Source organism: Rhinopithecus roxellana, chromosome 18, assembly GCF_007565055.1.
Source record: "Rhinopithecus roxellana isolate Shanxi Qingling chromosome 18, ASM756505v1, whole genome shotgun sequence".
NCBI classification, from domain to species: Eukaryota; Metazoa; Chordata; class Mammalia; order Primates; family Cercopithecidae; genus Rhinopithecus; species Rhinopithecus roxellana.
In genome coordinates this window covers 11,661,100-11,686,603 of record NC_044566.1, presented here as the reverse complement: position 1 = coordinate 11,686,603, position 25,504 = coordinate 11,661,100, and the positions used below count along the sequence as shown (strand labels likewise).

Genomic DNA, 25,504 nt, shown 5'->3' with positions numbered 1-25,504 from the left:
TACGCAAAGTGATCCACCATATACAGCTCGTGTAGTGTTAAGGGCGTAAGTTTTATGTCTTTTCTATTAGTTATTTTCAGAATGTCTTGATTTATAGTTTATCTTGCTTGTGGGCTTCCTCTGATATCAGCTGTTTCAGTTGAATTTCATTTATTCTGGATTTTTTTGAAAATGGGCTTTTGTCATTTATTCTGATGATTCTAAAGACTAATAAAAAATGCATGATAGCGATTTACTTCCTAAGTGACTTTCCAGGATGAGTTTTATCATCCAATGATATTCATTAGGTTGTTCAGTCCAAACTGAACATGTTTTATTTTTTACCTGACTGTATAATGAATGAAGGGTTCAAACCACCACCAGAATAGTTTTGTTCTCATCTTTTGTACCAAATGTTTTACTTTTTTACAAAATATCATGACAAGGAATCTCTAGTTCGATGGCGTTTGTTTGCTGGGATTTCTTTCCCACATACGATATATTTTGTGTTGCTTTTTTTCTAACTGGCACATCACCTCTGTTTGGACAATGGTCTTCTCCACCAGCATTTCATTAAAGGGAAATAATACTAACATTCTACTAGAAAATTAAGAATAAAACTAAGTTTTGCAAGTTATTTTTGAATTTTCTTCTTAATTAAACACTATTTTGAGTTGTAAGACGGTTTGGTGGAAACAGCAGGTATGGTGGACATCTGCAAATCCGGAGAAGTGAGTTCAGCCTGCCTCTGCCCGGAGTTCTCTGTAACTCTAACCCCACTCACTCTGACTCTCAGATCCCCACCTGTGCCGGTAAAACGCATGACTGTATTATCTGTTCCAGCTCTAAACTTCTGTAATTTCATGTTCAGTGTTATTACAGAAAATCACAGAGTCGCCTCTTTATGTCTCAGCTTGTATGTCTCATATGTTTATGAACAAGTGGGAACAGCGGAAGTAAGAACTGAAAGTGGGGTAAGTATTCAGAAAAGGGAAGGCAAATTTTCTAAATAGGGTGAGTTGCTGTGATTTTGTGTCACATCGACAGTGTGGCTTTTAGGATGTTGTCAATCCCCAAATCTTTCCACTGTATGATTCCTACCCACCTCGCCACACATACTTCAATCATGGAATCTCACTGTCTGCTAAATACATTTTGTGATTTTGCAAGATGTCCTTTAGATTATGTCTACTCCTCAGGAAGCTTGGAACATGGGGAATGTGTGATATCTTGAGTCCACAGGCTAATGTCTTAGTGGGGATGAGTTAGTTGGGGGTCCTTAGGAAGGAGCTTAGGAAATCTAGCCAGAAATAAAGATGGAAAAGTGCATACATGGAAGAAAGAGACAGAAATAACCAGTATCTCAGTCGTCATGTGGCCCAGGGAATTAGAGAAGGTCAGAAAATAAATCACTTAATGCTGGAGCCCCTGCATGTCACAGCATGATTGTGCCTTCTGCTCAATGCCGCAGCCGGTGCTTTACTTAGGCTCTGTGGAAGGAGTGCCTGTTGAAAGGCTGCTGAAAGGGAGAGGCTCAAATCCAGGGGTCACAAATTTGAATGTATAGGGATAAATAAATAAAATTAAACATATGCATGATGCTTCATCAAACTGTAGAAAATTCAGTGACACGGGCTAAATGTTGATCAGATTCTACAGAGACTGGTACAAGCACAGAAGTGAGGACATTTGTGAGAGTGGAGAGGAATAATTGATGAATAAAGACCAAACACCACCAAAAATTTGCCTTCTAGAATGCTAGTCACTGATTGGAATAAAATGAAATGGGAGATAGGAGTTAACATAGGCAAGATGCAAGGTTAAGAACACCGTGCCCCGACCGGGTGCGGTGGCTCATGCCTATAATCCCAGCACTTTCGGAAGCCAAGGCGGGCAGATCATGAGGTCAAGAGATCGAGACCATCCTGGCTAATACGGTGAAACCCTGTCTCTACTAAAAATACAAAAAAAACCAAAAACCAAAAAAAAAAAAAAACAAATAGCCGGGCATGGTGGCATGCACCTGTAGTCCAAGCTACTTGGGAGGCAGAGGCAAGAGAATCGCTTGAACCTAGGAGGCAGAGGTTGCAGTGAGCCAAGATCATGCCACTGCATTCCAGCCTGGGCGACGAGCGAGACTCCATCTCAAAAAAACAAAACAAAACAAAACAAAACAAAAACACCGTGCCCATGCCCCAATGCCTCTCCCTTGCATAAGATACTGAAAAACCTGCATATGTTAATGTCTGTAAACAAAGGGAATCAGATCAGGTGTTGTGTGTGAGTGTGAAAACATCTATGTCTTGCCCTCCCTTGTTATTATGCCATTTTCCCTCAAATAACACAGAGATACATTCATATTTTGCCCGTGCATCCCCATTTCTAGCTCATTCTGTGTGTGTTCTATGCTACACAGTACTCTAAGTGTAGTTTCTCAGTTGCTTTTTACATTAACTCTATAAAGTAGGTCTGTCACTTACCCCATTTCCTAGATGGGGAAACTGAGGCCAGAGAGGTTAATTACTTTCCTAAGGCTGTCACACTAATATAAAGTGGAGTCATGATCTAAACCCCAGGGCCATTCTTTTGAATAATTGTGCTTCAAGCAGACTTTACCACAAAGGAGTCATGTGCCCCCATCAGTTTTAAGCATGCTACAGCAAACAGCATAACTCTATTCAGAGGTTAAAAAATATGCTGCCTGTTACTTTTCTTTTGAGAACTATTATCAAGATTTAGAAAAAATTGATTCCAATATTATTACTCATATTGAAAGGATTTTTTGGGACATGGTCATAGATAACATTATTTGGATTTTTGAGTTATTTCTAAAGAAAGTAATTTTTGAGTTTATCAAACTTTCTCATGACAAGTATGCATATATCTCTATTATACATTCCATATATTGTACAAATGGTACTTTTTTAACTGCTAAGTGTGAATGTTGAGAACGTCAACATCATTACGCTATCTCCCCCATTTTTTATCTTATCTCTTCTAGATATTCACAATTTGTAATATTTACATTGTATTTTGTAAATTCTACAGTTGTATTAGCTTTGTTCTTACAACAAATGGATACTAGAGACTAGCTCATGATAAGAAACTCTTGATTGGCTGAATGTTTTCAAGAAGATTTCTTGCAAAATGTAGTCTCTATGTTCCTGCCTCTTCAAAAATATTCAGAAAGAGCTTGGCCCATTCTTTCCCTAAATAATTTGTAAGCATTGTGCCATTACATTCTAGAGTTCCAGATTGACATGAAGTTTCAGGCCTCTCTGATGTACCTCTTTATAGTTAACTTGACCTTTTTTTTTTTTCTGGATGACTAATGAATGTTTTCTTTAGCTTTGATTTCCAACAATTTTACTAAGATGTGTCTCAGTGTTGACTGTTCTATGTTCACTTACTGAGACAAGTTGTATCCTTTGAATCTGTAATTCAGTGCTTTGCTTCCTGCTAAGTTTTTATGAGTTATATATCATGATTTTTTTTGTTTGTTTTAAAAGTACCTCAAAGTACTTTTTTATAGACATGGTCTTCATTCTTTTCATTATGACTCATCTTTGAAATAAATTTTATTAGGCCAGATATCTGTCACTGTTTCACTTTGGGGAGGAACAGGGTAATATTGCAGGATAGTGCAATGGACAGAAAGGTGATATTTCCCCCAAATTGATTTGCTGAATTTTTAACCCCCATGGTGATGCTACCAGGAGGTAGGAACTTTGGGTGTGATTAGATCATGAAGGTGGAGCCCACATTAATGATATTAGTAACCTTATGAAGGAGGTTCAAGAGAGACCCCTTACTCCTTCTACTACATGAGGACACAGTGAAAAGGTGCCATTCTATGAACCAGGAAGTGGACCTTCACCAGGCATGAAATCTGCTGCTGTAGTGATCTTGGACTTCTCAACCTCTAGAACTGCGAGAAATAAATTTCTCTTGGTTATGAGACACTGATTCTATGACATTTTGTTATAACAACCAAAATAGACCAAGATGGAATCAAAGGTTTTTATAATATAGGTGTGTGTGTATGTGTGTGTTTCTTTAGTCCATTGGTTCATAACTCTATATGCACATAAATTAGCCACCTGAAGAGCCTTTAAAAGCCATCTATTCCTTGGATAACTCTAAGGTTGTGATTTAATTGACATGAGGATGGTGCTTGAGAATCTGTGTTTTAAAAGGCTCCCCAGGTCATCTTAAGTTATAGTGGCCATGAAAACCTTCCATTTAGCTTTTATCCCATTCTAGCCAACCCAGATCAGCAGCACTGGGGCCCATCACAAAGCAGTTGTGTCCCCTCCACTCTATCTCCCCACCAACTGCTTGCAGAAATGAGGGCCTCTGCTTTGTGATGCTGCATAGTGTCCTGGTAAGCCTCCACAATCAGCCTTTGCTCTGATTCCCTGACTCAAAATATGAGACGGTTCTATTCCTCCAGGAACATGCATTATCTTAGAATACTGCTATGCTGCTGGTGCTGTCTGAGATCTACAGTAGGCAGAATCCGCTCAGGAAGTTTTCTGTTAGACACCCAGTCCTGTGATGTGGTTTGTAGTTACAGTTTTTCAGAGTTCTTAAATATGAAAATTTCAATTCTGTTTCTCAGTCTTCTGGATATTTGGATGATTTGGGGGACACAAAAGGGCAAAAGATGTCTTTACTTTTCAATCTTACAACAGGGGTTCCTTGTCATTTTTTCTATTCCATGACTCTGGCTTTTAATACATTTTAAAATTTGAATTTTTCAACATCATCAGTGTTACATCTTAATGAGACATAAAGCTACTTATGCCAGAAATTTTATAAGTGAATTGAAATTCATGTTTTGAATGGTAATTTGATTAGTAAGAAAAGGAAATGGGCTCCTTTTTAACTAATCATAATTACTTACATATTCAAGTAATTAGCCAAATTCATATGCATAATTAGGCACCTAATTATGTTTTAAATTCAAATTCATGTATGAAGAGATGATCACATGTGTCTAATAAAATATTTTATTTCCCTAATTTTGGGCAAAACATTGTCTTTTGTTTCCATAAGAACTTTTAAATATAGTAGTTTGTGTATCTACAGTGATACATAATATCAGGAAGTAGCTATCAATTTCAGTCTAAATTATAGTGACCATTTAAAAATGTTTTGGTTATGGTACAAGATCAACATTTCATTATCTAACAATTAGTCATACAGTGATGATGAATTCAATCATCATTTGGGAAAAATAAACAAACAGATGAAATTAAGCCTGTATAGAAAGGAAGGAGTCATGAGGAATAATGAATATTGCCAACAAAAACAGACAAAATCAGGGAAAAGAACAACAAGAAAACAACTTAATTCTCTATTGTGGCTCTACCTCCTCATACAAACATGCCTGGTTACCAATGAATTCAAAAGGACATACACTTTGTTGAGCCTATTAGTAAATATTTATGGAAGCCTCCCTGTGAGCCAGGCATAGCCCTGTGCCCTGGAGACTTGAAGATGAAAAGATGCACTTCCTGTTTTCAAGGAGCTTAAATCCTTGGGAGATAAATTAACAGTACAGCTATAGTAAGATAATTGCTTTAGTAGGGGTCGACTGCCTCCAAGGCAATTTCCTCCTAGAATTGGTCCTCTGGAACCAGCACACTACAAGGAGACTTTTTCTCTCAAACAGAGATTCCACCTTATATTAAGCGAAGCCATTGTAAGTCAGAGTGAAGAAAGGTGAATCAACTTGAATATAATGCTGCATTTTGAATTTGGGTACAATCGTTGCATTAAAAATGGTGAGGGTGTGATGTGCTTTAGCTGCGTGATTTTAAAAAATTGGAGGATATTTTCTGTAAGGGCAACCTTAACCCTGGGATGGTGACCACTCTCCATAGAAGACATGGATACACTCAGTCCCTACAAGAAAGAGCTGCAGACTCTGATAAGGCATGCATTCTAGGCATGCCCAGCTGTTGGAACTCCTGAAGCTTATTCCACACAGCGTATCAGCCTATACATCTCGCCTCCCATACCACGTCTGTGATTTCTTCCTCATGCCTAAAAGTTATTGGTATAATTCATGACGCCTCTGTACTTTTGAGACAGAGGGAAGAATTCAAGATCAATTACAAAGCCGGCTAAGCTTAAGAGAGTATAGCAAATTGAAATTGCTTCACATCAGTTGGCTTCTGGATTTTTATAAAATAGGAGACAATATTATTGGTCAAAAGAGACGGAAGAATGCCATCTAACTATAATGCTTAAAATCAAATATGAGGAAATATTAAAATATAAAGATGAAAACTTGAGATGTTATTTGCAAAAATGAACTTAAAAAGATACCATCAGCCCACGTTCAGTACTATATTCTATATAGAAGCTGTAACTTTATGGTTCAGCACGTGGGCCTGAGACTTGAAGAAAATTTAGTTTAAAAAATTACTCTGATAACAATTCTCAAGGCGTAAGATACTTGTTTAGAATTACACATTTTTTGCTTTAATAATACAATATGTGCAATTTGCATGGAATTATAATAAATACAATGATATCAACTAAATGGCAGATGCTAAGTTCTTTCATTATGTATGTAATAGCACATTTTAGGACTTAATAAGGCAAGTCAAGAAGAAATGTTCACATTTGAGTACATAGTTTTCATGTACAAGTATTTCCCATACATTTATTACATAGTTGATGCATATTCATTAAGTAGTTCATTAATTGTCTTCTAATCAAGGAGCACTTTTCAGTTCTAATGCACTCATCAATACCTAGTATTATAGTTTTAAAGACTTACCTTGCCTATTAGGGTATAGTTACAAAACCAAATTTTGTTTATCTTTGAGTCAACAACCCAGAACCCTGTTCAACAAACAAATATTTTTAAATGCTATTATTAAGAATCAAAATAGTTAAAAATGAGAGATCTGTAACTCCATATAAACACTGCTGCCTATATACATATATAACATGTATGCTATGCACTGTAGGGTAGAATATATTATAAAATAGGCATAGAATTAAAATTTATATTTGTATTTCTTCTATATGACAGCCAGTCAAAATATTAGTATCAATTATTTAATTATTCTGTCCACTTCATAAACATCATAAAATAGAAACTTAAAACGTATTTTACCAGTAAGACAGACCTATCTCATTAAAGCCACTGTAGCCCAGCTCTTGCCTGCTAAGTCCCAGATCTTCAAGATCCATGCATTTAAATCCAGGTGGGCACTGGTAGCCTTCTTCTAGCTCTGGTGAGCAGTGTGTGTCTGGAATAGCTAAGCTATTCCAGGTTACATTCCTGTAAACAACACATGAAAGTGTTAAGACAATTTCAACAAACATAAATGTTGATTACAATGAATAATGTGATTACTCTTCATTAATAGCTATGTATCTGGCCAGGTGAGGTTGCTCATGCCTGTAATCATTGCACTTTGGGAGGCACAGGCAGGAGAATCCCTTGAGCCCAGGGGTTCGAGGTTGCAGTGAACTATGATCATGCCACTGCACTCTAGCCTGGGCAACAGAGCAAGACCTTGAGAGTTGAGAGACCTTCTCTTTCTCTGTCTCTCTAACAGTACAGCAAAGAGAGTGTACGTGTGTGTTTGTGTGTATGTGTGTGTGTGTGTGTGTGTGTGTGTGTGTGTGTGTGTGTATATAGAGAGAGAGAGAGAGAGAGAGACATTGAGAGACCTTCTTTCTCTTATGTTGTAGGTACCAAATAATTGATGACAAGCATTGTTGATGAGGTTCATAGTATTTGTACTACACACTCTGAAACATAGAGTCAGGTCAGAATGAAGCGAAGATGGATCATTTGGCCTACATATAAGAATGAGAAATGAAGAGATACACGTGATGTGTCTGTCTAAAATCTTATCTTTCTGGCCCACCCAATTGTGGTAATTGGTAATATATATATGAGACTTGAGAGACTCTCTCTCTCTCTCTCTCTCTCTCTCTATATATATATATGATGTTATTTGCAAAATTGTGTATGTGTATCTGAATATAGTTTTAAGATTCATAATTCACAAATGACATTCATAACATTCATTACACATTAAACATTCTCAAATGATATGTGATTCATCCCCACAATGGCTCTTTACAAGAATACTATCACCATGACGGTTTTGCCATTACAGACTGAGACCCAGATAAGCAAAGGAAGGAATTTTTCTACAGATTTGCAGAGAATGTTGACTTGTCTGAGGATTCATTGTGATTCACAAAATCACAATGAGAAGGTGTCTCAAGGTCTTGCTCTGTGGCCTTGTCTCACTGTGGGCACAAATTTTACTTCCCCACTTCTAAGCAATGTTGTATGATGAAAATCATTTTCTGTGCGGTACAAACACTATGAAACTCATCAGTGATACTTGTCCTTCTGAGTGTTGGAAGGTGTCTAGTTTAGAAAGAACCAGATAAATAAGGAGAAATGGAAGGAACTCAAGGTATCCCACAGGAAAGAGAGATTATGAGGTGATTTAGTGATAGCTCTAGGAATATTAGAATCCTTTAGGTGGATAATGACATAACCCATTTTTATCTTTCTTAAGAATAGGCTGGATATCAACTTGATATAAAGGATTTAGATATGCAATGGCTTTCCTGACAGCAAATATAGATAACATAGGATTGCTGACTGTAGACTCTCATTCTGGGTTGACATTAAAAACGGACCCCAAATAGCTGCTATCTGAGGTAGCCCACACAGATTGTGCAGAGGACAAAGTCTGGGGTAGATGATTTTGGAAGCCTTCTAAACCCATGAATGTGTTACACTCATTTCCCACTACATCAAATTCTCTAGGAATTTCTTAAATGGAGAACAACCCTAAGACAGCCTCAGTCACGTCAGTTTATGGCCAAATTGAGGTAGACTTACTGGGTGACTCTTTTTCCTTTAACACCTTCTTACATTCAGTTGCTGCTTCCATCCCTTTTATAATATGCTTTCTCTAAAGTCTGACACCTAATTGTGCAATCCCTTAGCTATTTTCTGCCACCACGCATATACACACTACATAGTTCTACACACACACACACACACACACACACACACACACACACAGCATGCCTGGTGATATTTGCCTACTTCTCAGTCATAAACAAAGCTCCAGAAACGTTACCCATGATTCAAACACCCTAAGCTATTCCTTTAGGGTTCTGCCCTTTGTTCGCAGCAGATGAGCTTATCTGTTTGCTGGTGTCAGGAAGTAAGTCATTAAATCATTGCTCCCTCTAGTCATATTTTAAGCTGGTCCTTTGGACCCCATCTGCAAAACCCAAGGGAAAGGCTCTAATTGTGGAAATTACCACAATTGGGTGGGTCAGAAAAATAAGATTTTAGACAGACACGTCGTGTATATCTCCCCATTTCTCATTCTTACATGTAGGCCAAATGATTCACCTTTGCTCCAGTCTGATCTGACTCTGTTTCAGAGTGTGTGGTACAAATACTATGAACCTCATCAACGATGCTTGTCGTCAATGATTTAGCACCTACAACATAACAGTAACATGGTAAGGAGACTGGGCTTCTGAGTTTCAGAGTGAGGCTTTCTGGGTTTGATCCCAGCTCTGCCATTTACTGGTTGTGTGACTTAAATAAAGCTCTAAGGGCCTCTAAGCTCAGTTTCCTCATCTGTAAGGTAGAGAGAGTAATCATAATTAAAAGCAAAGTTTGTGTGAGGGTTAAGTAAAGCAAACCAAGTAATGCACTTTGGGTAGCACCTAATGTGTTGCAAATACTGTACTCCGTACATGCTTGATCTAAATGATTATTAATCATTACAACAATACAATGTAGCATAAATCCCAGCATGTAAAAACAGAACAATAAAGACTTGTTAAAAGAGGAGAAGAAACTTTGGCATGTTCATAGAACTATGCAGCGAAGAGATACTTTAGATCACCTAGTTCTTCATTTACTCTTGAAGGCAAGGTGAAGTTCAGAGAGGGAAGAGTCTACTAGCCCATCACAATTACACATATTTTTAATTCCAAATACTTTTACAAATACAATAGCAGAAATGTCTATGATAACACTCTGTCTACATGAACAAGTTTCAAAAAAAAAAAATCACCTTTCAGGTATTTGGAGAAGAAATTGGACTGTGGAGCCAATCTTCACGGGTGTGAGTTCTGACCCACTTATTACATGTGTGACTTAAGCATGCTTTAGTTTTCCAAACTATAATGGTGTGAAAATGTCTACCTCATAAGCCTGGGGTGAGATGTAAGTATTTACATCTGTAAAGTGTATAAAATGGGTACTTGACAGACAATCAATGCTAGCTGTTACCTACTGTTATGACAGTTTGAAAGTTGTAGATTGCCTAGATTCAAACTCCAGCCCTATGTGTACAGCCTCAGTAATCCCACTTCCAAAATGAGGATAGTTTTTGCATTCTTTGTAGGGGCATGTTAATGATTAAATGAGACAATGTGCAACACTCAGAACGGTGCCAAAAATAAGTTAATCACTCAATAATCGTTAAAGATTACAATTTTTTAAGTTAATTTATAAATATTAGAGTACTTTTTCCTGTTTTCTTCCTTTTATATTTGCTTTTTCTTTCATATTAGTGCTGATACTCATTTTAAGTACAACTCTCACTAGATATTATTTTGAAGTCTTTGGCTTTGGAGGTAGCAGACTTGAAACATTTTTACCAACATCAAGCTATTAGCAAATGCTTATTAGAAACACATTTATTAGATGATTAATTGCCCTGGAACACACATATCTAAAACCACAAGGTAATTACTGTTTTTAAAAATTGAAATGAATGTCAAGAGTTTCAGAATATATATTTGTTAATCTTTATTTCATTTTTTTCAGCTAACAAGAATCTTCCAGATTTTACTTTAATTCATTACCCTTAATTATTTCTGTAGTCATTTTCCCTCAGGCACTCTGGATAGAGAACAAGTGACTCTCTGGAGTTTGGGTGGGGTGGATGGAATTCTTGCCCCACAAGGCAAATCCTGGATATAGACAATGATTCTTTCAGTGATAATAAATATCCACTCATGTTTAAATGGGTTTCAAGACCAGCATTTCTTATGGATTCCTGAATAAAGTATCTACTTGTAATCTCCCTATTTTAATTTTTTAGCCCATTTCTGTGACCTCCAAGACACTGAAATTACTCTTGTTCACTTCCATACACTATATCCAATCAGAAGAATTTTAGTCTTATCTTCTGTGACCTCTCGGCAGTGCTTTGAATTGTTGTTTTTGTGGTAGAAAAAATACTGGTCCCCTAAAGATGTCCCCATTCTAACATATGGAACCTGGAAGTAGATAATGTTGCATAGCAAAAGGGAACTAAAGTTATAGGTGTGATTAAGGCTAAAGACAATAAATTTGGGAAATGAGCCTGAATTATCCAGGTGGACCCAACCTAATCCCATGAATCCCTAACAGTAAAGAACCTCACCTGGCCGTGGTTGGAGAGAGATGTGAGTATGGGAGGAAGACAGAGATGCAACTCTGCTGGATTTGAAGGTGCTGGTTTGTCCATATTTCTTAGGCCATTCTGCTTTTCCATCTCCTCTAGTCTTGAGCTGACCTTTAGTCGTGAGATGCTCTGAGCTCTGTCTTGGGCCTTTCTCTTTTTTCATGATAACTCTCCCAGGCAATCTCATCCACTTTCATGATTTCTCAATTCTCTGTCATCCTATACATCGTTGTAGAGTCTTAGAGCTACATGTCCAACTGCTTACTAGATTTCTCCACTTGGCTACACCACAAGTACCTCCAGCTCAATAGGTCCCTTATTCCATTTGAAATCCTAAACCAGAGTTCCCTATCATAACAAATAGGACCAGCTTCCAAACTGTGGAGCAAGCTTGAAGTCTTAGAATCTTGCTTGATACCTACTTCTCCCTCAACCCTCATACGTAATCATCACATTCTCCAACATGTTCTCAAAATATCTTTTAAGCTAATTTCATTCTCTCCAGCTCACTCTCTACACACACTCTTATCTGGCCTCCTCACTGGCCACTCTGCCTCCCACTCTTAGCCTTTCTGATACATTTGGCACAAAGCACATGCAGAGACCCTTCCTAATCACTGTCCTACTTTAACAGTGGCAAACCTGTCACATGGTCTGCAAGATCCTGAAGGATCTGGCTCCTCCCACACTTCAAACACCCCTTTGTACCCCCTTTCCCCAAGTATCCTAGTGTCTGACCATGTTGCCCTTTCCCAGCTCCTGTCTAAGGCAGGGTCTTCTCCTCTACTTGGAAGTCTCTCCTGTTTTCTTTGGTTAACCCCATTTTTGTAGCCTTCAGGCCTCAGCTTGACTATCATTTTCTTGGGGGAGCCACTCCAAGTCCCTTCCACTGGGCCAGGTTTCCCTGCTATAACTTCTCAAGGTACCCTCGCTTTTTGTTTCTGGCACTTCAGACAAATGCAATTCATGTTTGTGTGGTCATCTGTTCATTGGATGTCTTCCAAACTCAACTGTTCCTTAGTGTAATTTCCAATTCCATGAAGTCCCTGACACAGAGTCTATGATAGTTAAATTTAAGTATCAGCTTGATTAAAGTATGGTGCCTGGCTGTTTGGGCAAACACAAGTCTAGATGTTGCTGTGAAGGTATTTTATAGTTGTGATTAACACTTAAATTGATAGACTTTGAGTAAAGCATGTTACCCTCCATAATGTGAGTGGGACTCATCTCATTAATAGGAAAGATTTTGACTTCTCAGTAGAGAGAGGTCACTAGCCTACCCCACCTTTGGCAGAGCCTTTCGTCTGCCACATCAGCTTCTGCTGAAATGTCCAGGCTGCCCTGAAGATTTTGGTCTTAACAGCCTACAAAATTACATGAGCCAATTCCTTAAAGTAAATCTCTTTATATCTGTATCTGTATCTATAGACACGTATCTTTTGAGCGTAAAATATATTCTATATTCTATATTCTCTCTGGAGAAACCTAATATATAGTAGATGTTTAATAATTATTTTCTGAATGAATGAATGAATGTGTCTTTCTACCATTATTTAAATCTATGGTGAATTATTTATTTGTAAACTACAGAAACTCTTTAATAAGTGGATCCTGTTTTATGCATTTTTAAGTGTAATAATCCACAAATTGGCACTGATTTTCAATGTTTTAAATGTCTGACTTTAGTAGTTTCCATGTATCAAAATGAGTGCTAGAATCCCTGGGAGCAGCCAATTGTTTTTTAAAAAGCCTTCAATTATCCTCCTAGCACATGTTTGCTTATTCACCACTGACCCCACAGAAATACAAACAACCATCAGAGAATACTATAAACGCCTCTACGCAAATCAACTAGAAAATCTAGAAGAAATGGATAATTTCCTGGACACTTACACTCTCCCAAGGCTAAACCAGGAAGAAGTTGAATCCCTGAATAGACCAATAGCAGGCTCTGAAATTGAGGCAACAATTAATAGCCTACCCACCAAAAAAAGTCCAGGACCAGATGGATTCACAGCTGAATTCTACCAGAGGTACAAGGAGGAGCTGATACCATTCCTTCTGAAACTATTCCAATCAATAGAAAAAGAGGGAATCCTCCCTAACTCATTTTATGAGGCCAACATCATCCTGATACCAAAGCCTGGCAGAGACACAACAAAAAAAGAGAATTTTAGACCAATATCCCTGATGAACATCGATGCAAAAATTCTCAATAAAATACTGGCAAACCGGATTCAGCAGCACATCAAAAAGCTTATCCACCACGATCAAGTGGGCTTCATCCCTGGGATGCAAGGCTGGTTCAACATTCACAAATCCATAAACGTAATCCAGCATATAAACAGAACCAAAGACAAGAACCACATGATTATCTCAATAGATGCAGAAAAGGCTTTTGACAAAATTCAACAGCCCTTCATGCTAAAAACGATCAATAAATTCGGTATTGATGGAACGTACCTCAAAATAATAAGAGCTATGTATGACAAACCCACAGCTAATATCATACTGAATGGGCAAAAACTGGAAAAATTCCCTTTGAAAACTGGCACAAGACAGGGATGCCCTCTCTCACCACTCCTATTCAACATAGTGTTGGAAGTTCTGGCTAGGGCAATCAGGCAAGAGAAAGAAATCAAGGGTATCCAGTTAGGAAAAGAAGAAGTCAAATTGTCCCTGTTTGCAGAAGACATGATTGTATATTTAGAAAACCCCATTGTCTCAGCCCAAAATCTCCTTAAGCTGATAAGCAACTTCAGCAAAGTCTCAGGATACAAAATTAATGTGCAAAAATCACAAGCATTCTTATACACCAGTAACAGACAAACAGAGAGCCAAATCAGGAATGAACTTCCATTCACAATTGCTTCAAAGAGAATAAAATACCTAGAAATCCAACTTACAAGGGATGTCAAGGACCTCTTCAAGGAGAACTACAAACCACTGCTCAGTGAAATCAAAGAGGACACAAACAAATGGAAGAACATACCATGCTCATGGATAGGAAGAATCAATATCGTGAAAATGGCCATACTGCCCAAGGTTATTTATAGATTCAATGCCATCCCCATCAAGCTACCAATGAGTTTCTTCACAGAATTGGAAAAAAACGGCTTTAAAGTTCATATGGAACCAAAAAAGAGCCCGCATTGCCAAGACAATCCTAAGTCAAAAGGACAAAGCTGGAGGCGTCATGCTACCTGACTTCAAACTATACTACAAGGCTACAGTAACCAAAACAGCATGGTACTGGTACCAAAACAGAGATATAGACCAATGGAACAGAACAGAGTCCTCAGAAATAATACCACACATCTACAGCCATCTGATCTTTGACAAACCTGAGAGAAACAAGAAATGGGGAAAGGACTCCCTATTTAATAAATGGTGCTGGGAAAATTGGCTAGCCATAAGTAGAAAGCTGAAACTGGATCCTTTCCTTACCCCTTATATGAAGATTAATTCAAGATGGATTAGAGACTTAAATGTTAGACCTAACACCATAAAAACCCTAGAAGAAAATCTAGGTAGTACCATTCAGGACATAGGCATGGGCAAGGATTTCATGTCTAAAACACCAAAAGCAACGGCAGCAAAAGCCAAAATTGACAAATGGGATCTAATTAAACTAAAGAGCTTCTGCACAGCAAAAGAAACTACCATCAGAGTGAACAGGCAACCTACAGAATGGGAGAAAATTTTTGCAACCTACTCATCTGACAAAGGGCTAATATCCAGAATCTACAAAGAACTCAAACAAATATACAAGAAAAAAACAAACAACCCCATCATAAAGTGGGCAAAGGATATGAACAGACATTTCTCAAAAGAAGACATTCATACAGCCAACAGACACATGAAAAAATGCTCATCATCACTCGCCATCAGAGAAATGCAAATCAAAACCACAATGAGATACCATCTCACACCAGTTAGAATGGCAATCATTAAGAAGTCAGGAAACAACAGGTGTTGGAGAGGATGTGGAGAAATAGGAACACTTTTACACTGTTGGTGGGATTGTAAACTAGTTCAACCATTATGGAAAACAGTATGGCAATTCCTCAAGGATCTAGAACTAGATGTACCATATGACCCAGCCATCCCACTACTGGGTATATACCCAAAGGATTATAAATTATTCTACTACAAAGACACATGCACACGTATGGTTATTGCGGCACTATTCACAATAGCAAAGACTTGCAATCAACCCAAATGTCCATCTGTGACAGACTGGATTAAGAAAATGTGGCACATATACACCATGGAATACTATGCAGCCATAAAAAAGGATGAGTTTGAGTCCTTTGTAGGGACATGGATGCAGCTGGAAACCATCATTCTTGGCAAACTATCACAAGAAGAGAAAACCAAACACCGCATGTTCTCACTCATAGGTGGGAACTGAACAATGAGATCACTTGGACTCGGGAAGGGGAACATCACACACTGGGGCCTATCATGGGGAGGGGGGAGGAGAGAGGGATTGCATCGGGGAGTTATACATGATACAAATGATGAATTGATGGGTGCTGACGAGTTGATGGGTGCAGCACACCAACATGGCATAAGTATGCATATGTAACAAACCTGCACGTTATGCACATGTACCCTAGAACTTAAAGTATAATAAAAAAAAGAAAAAAAGAAAAAAAAAAAACAAAAAAAAAAAACACAAAACATTCTATTTACAAATAACACTTTGTAGGAGTTTGAGATCTAAGAAAATGTGTTCTAAACTTGTTACTTAAATTGTTGATAATGGCCACAAACAATACCTCAGGACCTCAGAGTCCCGTGGTTTTAAGTTATTCACAACTCTTAGTGGTGCAGAGCACCGAGCTGTGTATCACAACACAAAAATGATCATCTCAGTTCAGTGATTAACTCACTTAATTACCTTGGGTGATTCGCTTGAAACATTTGAGCCTCAGTTTCCTCATCTGAAAAATGAGAAACTTTCCAGCTGTTTACAAAACAATTCCCAGAAGGACCTCATAATACCTTCATATAAAAGAAAAGGGATATGCTTCCAGTGAAAGCATGTGGCCCATAATTCAACATATGCTTCACTGTGCATAGTTCTCCTCTCACCACAAGGCTCACCAATGACAAAGGCAATAGCTTCAGACTTGACGTTAAGATTCCTCTCTTCGTTATTCACAATATCGTCTTTCTCTACATATCTGGAACTACCGTCACTGCTTCTTGCACTGCACTTAGTGTTGGGCTTCTGTAATCACTGTCATTAATGAATATGACTGTGCTTATGATGACAGCCTCTTTTCAGAAAATTTTTCCAGTATTCGTAGGGGGGCACTTAATTGTATTTGAATGTCTGTTTATTAATTTATAATAATTATTTTTGACAAGCCTACTCTATGCCACACAGCATGCTAGGAATGGAGATGAATAAAAGGAACAAAGTGGACTCAGGGACTTTACAGCTCAGTGTAAGAGAGAATAAAAAAGTAACGACCACAGGAGAGTGTGATAAATGCTTTAAGAGCTATCTATATGCTCCTGATGTTAACTGAAGTTCAAAGCGGAAACATCAATTATGACTACGGGTGGCAGATGGTGGGTACTGGGAAAACCTTGCAACAGGGTGTTGCTTGCAGTGACTATTATTAAAGGATCAACAGGTACTAGTTCTTGGGATGTAATAAACAGCATAGCATTCTGGAAAGTGAAAATGTCAGAGCCTGCATTTGTATATAAGAGAAAGTGAGTGAGAAAAAGAGAGAGAGAGAGAGGTTTTCTTCGCTGGTGAGTGTAGCTGTTTGGTGAGATACGAGGATTGTTAATAAGCAGTTGTTATCGTATAAAAGCAATTTTTAAACTACACTCTTAGAGATTTACAAATTAGGATAAAAGATAAGGATTTGTGCTACCCTAAATGGATACTGTACTGATGCAGCATGAGCTGGTTGTAACATGTTCCTAGTATGTGAGAAAGGACAAAAAAGGTCAAAAGATACTCACGAAATAAATTATTACTAAATTTACTTGCTAGATTTTCACAACCTACACCTATGATAGGAATTTATACATAGCAATTTTGTTTACATTGTTATTACCTTTTTTGTTAAAAATCTAAAGACAAGCAGGCTAAGAATGACTTCTTGGTATCGAAATTTGATCCATTTGTTGTAGAAGATATTTGCAGAGCCCAAGCTACAGTATATTTCTGAAGCTGGTATTCCATAAGAAATTGTCAATGATGTAAATAAGTAAGTAGCCCAACAAATCCACATGCAACAGATAACACTATACGACTTGAGCATTTTGTTTTTCATTGCATCTGTAAGGCTTCATTTTTATTTATATTGTATGTTCTAGAAATAAATAAAAAATGGAGGAACACAATTCTAAATAAACCCATGGAGAAAATTACACCCACACACAATCATACATAGACACAGGCACAAACTTTTACACTCAAGAGAATAATGAATATAGCCTTTGATATCTTACATGGTGCTTGTCTTGCCTTTTGTGGCAGACATAAAAATTTAGCAAGACATATTATCTTGCTAAAAGCTGACCCCTAGATTGAGAGGTTTTCCTGGTCATTGCATGTACCTACAGAAAACTTAGTCTGGCTGTTACCGCCTTTCAGCTTCTTTTCAGACAATCATCTGATTTCATTTTCACTCCTATTAGCTTCCTCTTCTCAGGATTAATTATAAACTCCTATGAATTTGTCTGTCTAATTCTAATGCTGGATGCTTTGGAAAACTAATCCCACCCTAGAAAGCAAGAGCCTTATTTGCAGAGATAAATTATTTATTGATTTTGGAAAACTTTTAATGGCTCTGCCTGGACTTTTAGTGGAACTGCAAAACAAGATAAATATTCTGAAGCAGGCAATAATATTGATATCACACCTCTTTTAATGAACAAGTTAACCTGGCACATTTTTTTTCTAGGAAATAAGTTGTAAAACTGAGTATTTTAATATGATTTTCCTACTCCTTTCACCCATTCCTGAAAGGGTTGGTAGGCAAAATTGTAAAGAATTGTAGCCATGATGCATAAAAATGGTAAAATTAAGTATTTTTTCAAATATTGTGACCATGAAATTTAAGTGACAATGCAGTACATGATTTTATTTTAAAGGAATATTTTAAATAGTTATCTTCTTATATCTGAATAGCTTTTTAAAATAATACATTTTCCCCAAGTTGACTCCCTCAACTACTTTGTCAATATGGATAAGGCATAGTGCACCTGACAGGAGCCAGAAGACTGCAGTCGGGTCAGGATAAGGCAATGAGAGGGCACAAACATATTCAAAATAGTATCAGAAAAGTTGGTCGGGTGTAGTGGCTCACGCCTGTAATCCCAGCACTTTGGGAGGCTGAGGCAGGCGGATCACTTAAGGTCAGGAATTCAAGACCAGCCTGGCCAACACAGGAAAACCCGTCTGTACTAAAAATACAAAAGTTAGCCAGGTTTGGTGGTGCACACCTGTAATCCCAGCTACTCGGGAGGCTGAGGCAGGAGAATCGCTTGAACCCAGCAGGTGGAGGTTGCAGTGAGCCGACACCATGCCACTAAACTACAGCCTGGGCAACAGAGTGAGATTCCATCTCAAAAAGGGAAGGGAAGAGAAGGGAAGGGGAGGGGAGGGGAGGGGAGGGGAGGGGAGGGGAGGGAGGGGAGGGGAAAGGAAAAGCTAAGCATCAGGACACAGAGGATGCACTGATCAGCTCCAAACTAGAAATGTGACACCGTTTGAGGTTATAAGGCAATCTGCTGTCTTTGACTTTTAAAATCTAGGCCAAGCGATCCTCACGCAGCAACTTTTCTCCTTTTGCTTTAGGAACTGGAAGATATGGGGTGACAATGTATATGTAAAGAGAGCCGGTTGACATAATGGAAAGGGGCCACCAGAATTTGGGGCCAAGCATAACAGGACTTCAGTTGGTAATTCAGCCAATTAACTTTGGCAAGGAACAATTTCCTCATCTTTCTTGTGAAGATCAAACTTATGAAACTGCATTATAAATTAGCAATTGTGTATATAAATCACCTCTTACATACTTGGAGGTCAAAATATGTTTATGTGAATTGAATGTGATTTGACTGAGTTGTATGGCTGGGGAGAGGCAATTTTTTTCCACTCCAATAAGCTTCCATCCTTTCAACATGGCCAGACACACTAACGGCTCCCTGATATAGTTTGGATATTTGTCCTTGCCCAAATCTCATTGAAGTATACTCCTCAGCGCTGGAGATGGGGCCTGGTGGGAGGTGACTGGATCACAGGGGCAGATCCCTCATGAATGGCTTGGGCCATCTCCTAGGTGATCAATGAGTTTCTGCTCTGAGTTCACAGGGGATCTGGTCATTTACAAGTGTAGGGCACCTCCCCTCCACTATCTCTCTCTCTTGTTCTCATTCTTGTCATGTGGTGTGCCTGCTCCCCATCTGCCTTCTGCCATGATGGTAAGCTTCCTGAGTCCTCATCAGAAACTGAGCAGGTGCCCAGGGCCATGCTTCCTGTACAGCCTGGAAAACCATGAGCCAATTAAACCCTTTACTCTTTATAAAATACCCAGTCTCCAAATTGGATAAAGAGTTAAGATCCATTGGTATGCCGTATTCAGGGGACTCATCTCATGTGCAATGACACACATAGGCTCAAAATAAAGGGATGGAGGAAAATTTACCAAGCAAATGAAAAGGAAAAAAAAAAGGAGGGAAGGAGGGGTGCAATCCTAGTCTGTGAGAAAACAGACTTTAAACCAACAAAGATCAAAAAAGTCAAAGAATGGCATTACTTAATGGTAAAGGGATTAATTCAACAAGAAGCGCTAAATATCCTAAATATATACACACCCAATACAGGAGCACCTAGATTCATAAAACAAGTTCTTAGAGATCTACAAAGAGACTTAAACTCCCACAAAATAATAGTGGGAGACTTTAATACCCCACTGTCAATATTAGACAGATCAATGAGACAGAAAATTAACAAGGATATTCAGGACTTGAACTCAGCTCCAGATCAAGTGGACCTAATGGATGTCTACAGAACTCTCAACCCCAAATCAACAGAATATACATTCTTCTCCGTGCCACATGGCACTTATTCTAAAATCAACCACATAATTGGAAGTAAAACACTCCTCAGCAAATTCAAAAGAACTGAACTCATTACAGTCTCTCAGACTACAGTGCAATCAAATTAGAACTCAAGATTAAGAAACTCACTCAAAACAACACAATTACAAGGAAATTGAACAACCTGCTTCTGAATGATTCCTGGGTAAATAATGAAGTTAAGGCAGAAATCAAGAAGTTCTTTGAAACCAATGAGAACAAACAGACAACGTACCAGAATATCTGGGACACAGCTAAACAGTGTTAAGAAGGAAATTTATAGCACTAAATGCCCACATCAGAAAGCTAGAAAGATCTCAAATGGATACCCTAACATCACAATGAACAGAACTAGAGAAGCAAGGGCAAACAAATCTAAAAACTAGCAGAAGACAAGAAATAACTAAGATCAGAGCAGAACTGAAGGAGATAGTGACACAAGAAGTCATTCAAAAAATTAATGAATACCGGAGCTGGGTCTCTTGAAAAAAGTAACAAAACAGATAGACTGCTAGCTAAACTGATAAAGAAGAAAGGAGAGAAGAATCAAATAGACACAATAAAAAATGATAACGGGGATATCACCAATGACCCCACAGAAATACAAAATACCATCAGAATACTATAAACACCTCCACCGAAATAAACTAGAAAATCTAGAAGAAATGGATAAATTCCTGGACACACACACCCTCCCAAGAAGTCAGCTCCCTAAACAGACCAATAACAAGTTCTGAAATTTAGGTAATAATTAATAGCCTATCACCCAATAAAAAGCCCAGGGCCAGACAGATTCACAGCCGAATTCTACCAGAGGTACAAAGAGGAGCTGGTGTCATTCCTTCTGAAACTATTCCAAAAAATTGAAAAGGAGGGACTCCTTCCTAATTCATTTTATGAGGTCAGCATCATCCTGATACTAAAACCTGGTAGAGATACAACAACAACAAAAAGAAAACGTCAGGCCATTATCCCTGATGAACATCAATGCAAAAATCCTCAATAAAATACTGGCAAACTGAATCCAACAGCGCATCAAAAAGCTTACCCACCACAAACAAGTCGGCTTCATCCCTGAGGTGTAAGTCTGGTTCAGCATACACAAATCAATAAATGTAATGCACCACATAAACAGAACCAGAGACAAAAGCCACACGATTATCTCAATAGATGCAGAAAAGGCCTTTGATAAAATTCAACAACTCTTCATGTTAAAAGTTTTCAATAAACTAGGTATTGATGGAACATATCTCAAAATAATAAGTGCTATTTGTGACAAACCCACAGCCAATATCATACTGAATAGGCAAAAGTTGGAAGCATTCCTTTTGAAAACTGGCGCAAGACAAGGATGCTCTCTCTCACCATTCCTGTTCAACATAGTATTGGAAGTTCCGGCCAGGGCAATCAGTCAAGAGAAAGAAATAAAGGGTATTTAAATAGGAAGAGAGGAAGTGAAATTTTCTGTTTCCAGATGACATGATTCTGTATTTAGAAAACCCCAGAGTCTCAGCCCCAAAACTCCTTAACCTAATAAGCAACTTCAGCAAATCTCAGGATATAAAATCGATGTGCAAAAATCACAAGTATTCCTATACACCAAAAACACACAAGCAGAGAGCCAAATCATGAGTGAACTCCCATTCACAATTGCTACAAAGAGAATAAAATACATAGGAATACAACTTACAAGGGATGTGAAGGACCTCTTCAAGAACTACAAACTTCTGCTTGAGGGAATAAGAGAAGACACAAACAAATGGAAAAACATTCCATCCTCATGGATAGGAAAAATCAGTATCATGAAAATGGCCATATTGCTTAAAATAAATTATAGATTCAATGCTATTCCCATTGACATTCTTCACAGAATTAGAAAAAACTACCCTAAATTTCATATGGAACCAAAAAAGGGCCTGTATAGCTAAGACAATCCTTAGCAAAAAGAACAAAGCTGGAGGCATCATGCTACTTGACTTCAAACTATACTACAAGACTACAGTAACCAAAACAGCATGGTACTGGTACCAAAACAGACATATAGACCAATGGAACAGAACAGAGACGTCAGAAATAACAACACGCATCTACAACCATCTGATCTTCCACAAACCTGACAAAAACAAGCAGGGGGAAAGGATTCCCTATTTAATAAATGGTGCTGAGAAAACTTGCTACCCATATGCAGAAAACTAAAACTGGAACCCCTTATACCTTATACAAAAATTAACTCAAGATGGATTAAAGACTTAAATATTAAACCCATAACCATAAAAACCCTAGAAGAAAACTTAGGCAATACCATTCAGGACATAGACATGGCCAATGATTTCATGACAAAAATGCTAAAAGCAATGTTAAGAAAAGCCAAAATAGACAAATGGGATCTAATTAAACTAGATGCACTAAAGAGCTTATGCACAGCAAAAGAAACTATTATCAGAGTGAAAAGGCAACCTACAGAATGGGAGAAAATTTTTGCAATCTACCCATCTGACAAAGGTCTAATAACCCAGAATCTATAAGAAATGTAGACAAATTTGCAAGAAAAAAGAAACAACCCCATCAAAAAGTGAACAAAGGATATGAACAGACTCTTCTCAAAAGAAGACATTTATGCATCCAACAAACATGAGAAAAGCTCAACATCACTGATCATTAAAGAAATGCAAATCAAAACCACAATGAGATACCCTCTCACACCAGTCAGAATGGCGATTATTAAAAAGTCAAAAAACAATAAATACTGGCGAGGATGTGGAGAAATAGGAATACTTTTACACTGTTGGTAGGAATGTAAATTAGTTCAACCATTGTGGAAGACAATGTAATGATTCATCAAGGATCTAGAACCAGAAATACCATTTGACCCAGCTATCCCATTACTGGGTATATACCCAAAAGAATATAAATCATTCAACTGTAAAGATACATGTACATGTATGTTTACTGCAACACTATTTACAATAGCAAAGACATGGACCCAACACAAATACCCATCAATGATAGACTGGACTAAGCAAATGTGGGACATATACACCATAGAATACTATGCAGCCATTAAAAGAAATGAGATCATATCCTTTGCAGGGACATGGATGAAGCTGGAAGCCATCATCTTCAGCAAACTAACACAGGATCAGAAAACCAAACAGTGCATGTTCTCACTCATAAGTGGGAGTTGAACAATGAGAACATATGGACACAGGGAGGGCAATGACACATAATGGGGTCTGTCGGCAGGTGGGGGGCAGGGGGAGGGACAGCATTAGGACAAATATCTAATGCATGCAGGGCTTAAAACCTAGATGATGGGTTGATAGGTGCAGCAAACCACCATGGCACATGTATACCTATGTAGCAAACCTGCACATTCTGCACATGTACCCCAGAACTTCAAGTAAATTTTTAAAAAAGCAAACAAGTAAATAAATAGATACAAAGCAGAAAAAAAGAAGAAAATACTTATTTAACAGGATGGCATTTATTACCCAGAAAGTTCTGAAAAACATTATTAGGAGATACTTGCTCCCTAGGGTGCTAAAGAAAGACTACTTAAAATCAACATTACAAATTACAGAACAGGAAAGACAACTGTATCTTGAACTTTGCATAAAACCGATGTCTCTTGATGGTTAAATTTAGACTATAATTTACTTTTGAGGGGGCAATATCGCAGTAGTGATCCTGTGTCCTTCTGTATGCATCAGCACATCATAAAAATTTGTCCTAGTGCAGTTAACATTAATGAGTCACTTGGTTAAAGAGCTCTCGGACAGACCGTCGCACTACAGAGTTAATTATTTTTCTCTTATTATTAGGTATCTTTATGCGGCTGATGTTCATAAACCATCACATTTAATCTGGCAGCTGCCCTTCTTTCTTAGGTTTTCTTTGCATATATCTGTCTTTGGTAAATAAAAGCTCTCATCTTTGTTTACATGCCAGAAAAACTACCAAAAACAACACACACACACACACACACACACACACACACACACACACACACACACACAGGCTCTTCCACTTACGGAATTTTTGAAAAAATATCTTCTTTGGCTAAAAACATTGACATTACTGGTGAGCTTGTCAAAAATTCAGAAACTGAGGCTTTCTTCCAGATCTTCTGAAAAAATAATCTACACATTAACACGATCTCCAGTTTATTGTACACATTAAAATTTGAGAGGTACCTTTTAAGTCAATATGTCTTTTCCACCTAAAAAATATACACAGCTCATTCTCTATGATACAAATACAGAACTCAAAAATGTAATAAAAAAAAAGCACCCAGTCTCAGGCCCGCTCTTTCTTTCTTTCTTTCTTTCTTTCTTTCTTTCTTTCTTTCTTTCTTTCTTTCTTTCTTTCTTTCTTTCTTTCTTTCTTTCTTTCTTTCTTTCTTTCTTTCTTTCTTTCTTTCTTCTCTCTCTCTCTCTCTCTCTCTCTTTCTTTTCTTTCTTTCTTTCTCTCTCTCTCTCTCTTTCTTTCTTTTCTTTTTTCTTTTCTTTCTTTCTTTCCTCTCTTTCTCTCCTTCTTTCTCTAATTCTCTTTTTCCTTCCTTCCTTCCTGCCTGCCTTCCTTCCTTCCTTCCTTTCTTCCTTCCTTCCTTCAATGGAATTTCACTCTGTGACCCAGGGTAGAAAGCAGTGGTGTGATCTCGGTTCACTGCAACCTCCCCCACCTCCCAGGCTCCAGCAATTCTCATGCCTCAGCCTCCCAAGTAGCTGGGATCACAGGTGCACACTACTATTCCCAGCTATTTTTTGTATTTTCAGTAGAGATGGGGTTCCACCATATTGCCCAGGTTGGTCTTGAACTCCTAGTCTCAAGTCATCTGCCCATCTTGACCTCTCAAAGTGCTGGGATTACAGGCATGAGTCACCATTCCCTGCCAGTTTCAGGTATTTCTTTATAGCAATGAAATAATGGAT

General features: G+C 38.0%; 1 protein-coding gene across 1 annotated transcript in view; it reads right to left on the bottom strand.

Annotated features, from left to right (window-relative positions):
- LOC115894612 (sodium leak channel non-selective protein-like) overlaps positions 1–25,504 on the bottom strand; it is a 151,314-nt gene that overhangs the window by 65,575 nt on the left and 60,235 nt on the right. Inside the window, exon 7 of the mRNA XM_030922409.1 lies at positions 7,128–7,282. Coding sequence (XP_030778269.1) covers positions 7,128–7,282 — 155 coding nt within the window. The remainder of the gene's footprint in view (positions 1–7,127; positions 7,283–25,504) is intronic.